Genomic DNA, 6,494 nt, shown 5'->3' on the forward strand with positions numbered 1-6,494 from the left:
TGCGAGAACTGTTGCTGGCAGAAGACTCCACGCTAGCTGGAGGAGTTCATGGACGCCTGGCTCCTGTGGGAGGGACTCCACGTTGCCACAAGGTAGAACGGTGCAGAGTGCTTCACTTGAAGAAGAGTGAGAGGCAGAAGCAGCACGGAGCAAACTGGGACTGACCGCAATCCGCACTCCCTCTGACCCCCCTGCACCAAGCTGGGGGGAGAAGGCAGCAAAGCTGGGCCCGGGAAGAAGGGAGAGGTGGGGGGAAGATCCTGTTGCTTCTCTTACTGTCCTATTCTGATTGGATTGGTGATTTGGTAGTGATTTTGTTGTTTAAATTAAACTGATGTTGTTTCTCCAAGTCAAGTCAGTCTTTTGCCCGTGACCATAATTTGTGATTGTGTCCTCCCCATCCTTTGTCTTGACTCTTAAGCCATTTGTTGCATTTTCTGCTACTGGAGTGAGAGAGCAGCTGCATGGTGCTTCGTCTAAACCACGACATGAGGCAATAAAGGGAACCTTGTGGCTGGTGTCTACGAGGGATGTCAAGGGGAGCTTATTGACAAAGTTTTCTTACTTCAGCTACAGGAGGCACTGCACTCACAGGCTCTCATCCTGCTGGGAGACTTTAACCACCCCAATATCTGCTGGAAAAGTGGCAAACTCTTATTTGATTTGCAGATGTTTCTTATACCCTCTCTGTTTCTACAGTAATTTTCTTTAAAGATTTTAATATGATGATTAGATTCCATTTTCGCAGAATGAGCCTTTGCTTAGAAAAGTGTCTCCAGTGTCTCTCACTGTTTTCCAGTCCTGATCACAATCCATTTCTGCAGCAGTCAGAGATGACTTTATGGCCTCTACGGGAAATATCAAGGTCCTTACTGATATCCCAAAGAATGTTTCACCAGGCGGTTTTAAAATGTTGCTCTGGTTTCTCTTTCTATAACAAAATAAACTCTTGTTGAAGCTTTGTTGTCATCCAGTAACAACTACACAGGATTAATTTCAGGCTATATAAATGAAAGGCAACATTAATTCAGAGGCAACAAACCGGAACACTCTATGTGAAATAAATGAAGACTAAGTAAGGTCAGCTCAGCTGGGTAACATAAAAAGCAGCCTCTTTTCTCAATGGCTTTTGATCTGAATTTAAGCTAAAATTGCACGCTCCTTCTCGGGCCTTAGTAAAACAGCTTTTACACAACTACCAGGTTTCTGCAGGATCACAATCTTAAATCTATCCATTCAGATGCCAGGAAATTTCCAGCAGAGAAGCAGCCCACAAAATGCTGTGAAGGCTGCTGCTGACAGCAGCAGTTTTAGAGCAAGGTGGTCTTCTTCTCAAAGACTCCTGAAAACAGCTTTGGCACACCCTTTTTGAATGAGGGTTTGAAAATATTGCATTGATAAAAGCGTGATTATGTTTTTTCTGCATCTAGTCCGGTTGCCTATACAACTGATGCCTGGACATGCGAGGCTCAGTTCACTCTTACCCTTCTTTATTGCACTTAAGGTTTAATCTGTTCTTACGCCAGTTACAGTAGTGGTATAAAATCATAAGCTAACATAAATCTACCGTAGAATTATAGGTGTATAGATAAGCACCAGAGGTTTTAAATCCACCTTCTTGTTTTCCTGGTCCTCTCTGGGACACATAAAAAAGAAAATTATAAAAAGCAAAGAAGCAACCAAAATATAAGCCACAACTTTGAACCATTAGACAGATGTCACAGGTTATTAAAGCCTGCAGTTAGGTAATTTTGAAGTCATTCTCCAGGAGATTCCTCTGTTGCAAGTTCAAATGGGAAGATATGAAGCAGCTGTTTCCACTCAGAAGCAACAGCAGGTATGGTTAGCTGATACAATAAAGACCCATCAGACAAGAAATTCTGAAGTGACGGAACTGGGTGCAGGATTTCTGCAATTTTAGCAAGACTGTAATACAGTCTTGAATGAGTTGATTATTCTCACCCCTGCTTGATGCCAAGGAATCAAGGATTCCTTGAGGATCTAACACAAAATGTAAGCAATTAACATTCTTCCAATGAAAAGATAACGACCAGAAGGGCAGCCTGCTATCGTAATCACAGTTTTAAATCTTGAAAAAGCAGGGGCATGGAAAAACTGCCAGATAAAAGAATGGGGCATATTTTTGGTACATCAGGTTGGTGTTTGTGTACACAAGGGCGAGTGTAGTAAGTTTTACAGAAATTGATAGTATATTTTTGAATAATTATCAGCAGACCAACAGCCTTTAAGATATGCTCTCTATAAAATAAATAACCAGCATCGACTCTCTGAATTCACAGTATGGACCCAGATTTTGTGTTTCTGCTTCCAATAAGATAAAAGTCTGGTGTGACTTTTTGAAGTATCTTCTGAAATTTTTTCATCATTCTTTCAAGGTTCAAAACATTTTGATTCTGTGTAGAAAAGTTCAATATTTGTCCAACTCTTACTGATATTCTTTCAGCTCTTTCCACTATATTCTGCGAATACATTCTTGCAGCGTGTCACGGTGGCAGGCTGAAGCCCCAGAGCAGGGAACAAGAGAGACTGTTACACTATACTACTTTCTTCATTTCTTTTCTTCAATAACCATGATGAATTTTATAAAATCCCATTACAAGACTGACTATCATGATACAGACAGCTAATTAATTTATGCTGATGAATTTGTCATCAGACAAATTACTGGGATCACTGACTCACTCTGTCATCTTTGGAGCAGAGGCACAGAGTAACAAAAGTTGTTATGAGGGTTTTTTTGCAACAGCAGGTTTTTTTGTCTGGTTTTGTTAGTAAACCAAATGCCTAATCATGTTCTAGCGTACCTGTCACTTAGCTGGTAATACCGCTAGACCAGCATTAGAATACAGAGAAGCAAAAAGCCTGCAGGAGCAAATACAGGCGTCCTTCTGAAAGACCCCTTACTCCCTCCTGCAGCTGAGTAGCAAAGAGTTTAAATGCACTAAATCAAGAGAATAAACGTTGACTAATAAGAGGAGAGGAATGGATCTAATTTTAGACAGGTTTATGCACATAGTTTTTGAATAAACATAAATACATCAGTTTTAATGCTATTTCTACCTTGGTTTCCCAAGGAAATGAGACTCCATGAATTGGTGGTTGCCACCCCCTGTCCCCACCCCCATCCTTCACTTCCAACCTGGTGTACAACGTCTAAAGCTGTTGGCTTTTCATCTGAAGTTGACGATGGGGGAAGACATCTCCATGACATTAAAATGCTGCAATTTCAGTAAAAATTAGCAGCAGGAAAGAGCAGAAAGGCTCATGTTAGTGTTTTCACTATCAGAAATACTACAGTATGAACTTGGCAGTTACCTGTTCTGTATGATCTGTCAGTTGCCCTTGTAAGTACTCATAAAATGGCAGAATAATTACCCCTCGTGTCAGCCACAATCAGCTGGGAGGGAGCACATACTAAGTGCAGGAGAAAGGAGAAGAGCTGAAAATATTGAAGGAAGTTGAAGAGATATAGGGAGAACTAGAGGAGATGAAGGTATTTAAATGACGGAGGATTTGAGGTTACTGGGAACAAAGCAGTAAGAGAATAGCCTGCACACACCACACACACCCCCCCGCCTTAAGGCAACCTAGCCCCAGCAGTTCCAACACTCAAACCACAACGTGACACCAGAACGTGGCACTGGTTCAACAGCTAACACAGACATACTGTATTCTGAGATAACAGAATGAGGTTTGCTTTTTACCTGGTCTGGAATAAGCGACACTGGTATAAATATGTTTTCTCCAGAATGGATCCAGAGAGGAAAGGGCTGTGCTACTTTGCTGAAAGGGCTATGTTTAAGACAATAAAGCTGCACATATGGGTAAGTCCTTTAGGTACCTAAATCAGCATTAGATGTTGCTGTACATACGTAGGTTGGCTTTAGAGACCATTATTTTATACATTACAAAACTAAATAATTCTATCTAAATTAGAGTGCTATTGTTAATAAGCACAGGTTAATGCTAAATATAAGCAAACACAAAAGCTTAGCAGCTGGTTTACTACATCATCCTTTTGTATCCATCTCAGACCAGGGTACTGAAAAAGAAATGATAATAAATGGTATCATCATTAAAAATAATTAAGTAAATCTCTCTATAGCATTCTCCTTTACTTTTAGATTTCAAACCTATTGTAAATTAATTAAGTTTCACTAGTAACATTCAGAAATCAGAATGGAGTCATCCCTGTTCTGCAGGAAACCGAATAAACTCTAGAGAGACATTCAGATGGATTCTGAAATATCAACAAAGACCTATGAAGCATGCTGTGCTCCTAAGCAGCACACAGACCATGTATGACATTTACTTGTCAAGTAACACGTCCAAGGTTACAGTGAAAGTTTGTACAGACGGTGGGAACAGAAACAAGACTGATTCATCCTTCTCCATCTGATGTCATAAGTAGTAAAATACTGCATCAGATCAACTGATTGCACACTAGAAAATTACCACAACAACAGAGAACGATCTTGTAGTTATGATACTGGACTTGGAATATTTTTGTCCAGCTCTTGGCTCTGCTATGACATCAAACAAGTTACCTAGCTTTTTCTCTTCAGTCACTTATCCGTAACACAACAGAATATCCTTTCTCCATCTCATCCATTCACAGCCCAACCGTTTTGGGAAACAGACTGTCTCTCATTATATATTTGCACAGTACCTTGCACAGTGGTCCTTAGAATCAGATGCACTCTTGGATATCTACCTTAATGCCAATGATAATTATTTATAGTGCATTTTTATCTAGAATGTATTTTAGAATGTGTTCAGGATGTTTTGCAACCATTTTCACACTTCATATCTATACCAATGAGCTAACGTAGGGGAAAAAGTGTCAGCAAAGCATTAAGAACTGACTTAAAAAACACCTCCTACCTGCACAGGTGTCTCCAGAGTGTAGATATGTTCCCCACGCACATTGTAGAACTTGACAAGCGCACTTTTCAACAGGGAACCATTGCCAAGGTCAACCAGCTGGCTTTGCTTCTCCATGCCTGCTACTGCAAGTAGGTCTCCTTGTGTACACCACTGTACCACCACATCTGAAATCACAAACAGGGCTTGCAATAATCACTGAGTAGAATTAGTAGGAACAGCATTTCCAGATGCTGCAAAAGGTCTTGAACAGCTAAATCAGGCTCTCAAAAGTTACTTGACTACTTAGAAACCTAAATCCTTTAATTGAAATTGTAGCCAATATGCTGCATATGCACTTCCAAGAACGACTCTTTTTATTTTTTAATTTGCAAAAAATGTGTAAAAACAATTAATTATTTTTTCTCTCTCTGTGGTTAATCTAGAAGGTAATCAGTGGTTGCTCCTAAGAAACTAAGGACAAGAATTTATCAGAGACATTAAAACTGATGTAGGAGATCCTATGTGCATCTTCAAAGTAAATACATGGATTCAAGTCAATATGCAGAGAAATAATCTCACTAAGAGAGCACCAAAGAGTATTTGTCTGGTAAAGTCTACAATGCAAAAACAAGCAGCATATCTGGCAATGCCTCGTGTTCTCACTGGCTGAGAATGTAACTTTTAGCGTAACTCAAACTAGTTTAGTAAAACGTCAAAGTAGAAAGACATGGATTTCTGCCCATAAACACACAGGGCCTCCATGTCATAGGTTTTCTTTTGACTCCTGACTTGTGAAAATCCATTCATTTGTCTAGTAGGAGTTTGCCAGAAGCACACAGGGATTGCTTAGTCTCTCATATACATAAATATGAATATACATATCAGTTACTTCTCCTGCAGGCACCTCATGATGATGAACACCCACAGCTTAATTCAGTCACACTAATTCCAAACCCTTATATCCTCCAGCTCTTTGTCACACTTCAAGACAGCACAACAACAGTATTTTTTGTTTCGTTTCTGCTTGTGTTTCAGAGGCAGATTTGCATGTGCAAGGTATACTAAGCAAGTCTTTAAACCTTTTTACTCTTAAACTGGAGGTGAATGGCAGCTGTTTTGTGCTGAGACAAAGTGATGGTAAAGACAAAACTTTCCTGCTCTGGGATGCTCAATCTGCCAAGAACCTTTTGAAGACATTTGTGGGCGAGAAGCTGTCTTCAAATGAAGAAGCAGGAGAGAAATGAGAGCTGGCAAGAAGGATCTCAAAATTGTTTCGAGTTGTCAACTTGTCATTTTCAGGGACTTTCATGTGCAATTTAAAATGGTTTTGTATTATTTCAACTTTCTAATATTTCTCACAGGAATTATGCTTCTGTACGTATCAGAGGCAAGACACATGTTCCTCAAGATAGTTATTCCACAGCTAGGCATTGTATGCCTCTTTTTTCCTCTTAGTTCTCAGCCCTCCAAGTAATCTACAGTGGGATTTAATTCATCTTTCTCAGAGTATAATGATAGACAGGTTAAGAAATCAACGAGGCAAGCTGATCCACTCCATTTTTGGTAACTGGATTAACTACACATCATCATCATCATGGCTTGGCTTC

The 6,494-nt window shown here is 39.9% G+C and overlaps 1 protein-coding gene across 1 annotated transcript in view; it reads right to left on the reverse strand.

The window, feature by feature from the left end:
- LOC104499077 (tubby-related protein 4-like) overlaps positions 1-5,072 on the reverse strand; it is a gene marked incomplete at both ends in the record, with an annotated part of 22,187 nt that extends 17,115 nt beyond the window's left edge. Inside the window, one exon of the mRNA XM_010142541.1 lies at positions 4,906-5,072. Coding sequence (XP_010140843.1) covers positions 4,906-5,072 — 167 coding nt within the window. The remainder of the gene's footprint in view (positions 1-4,905) is intronic.
- Between the last annotated feature and the right edge of the window lie 1,422 nt (positions 5,073-6,494).

Source organism: Buceros rhinoceros, unplaced genomic scaffold (assembly GCF_000710305.1).
Source record: "Buceros rhinoceros silvestris isolate BGI_N320 unplaced genomic scaffold, ASM71030v1 scaffold23490, whole genome shotgun sequence".
Classification (NCBI taxonomy): domain Eukaryota; kingdom Metazoa; phylum Chordata; class Aves; order Bucerotiformes; family Bucerotidae; genus Buceros; species Buceros rhinoceros.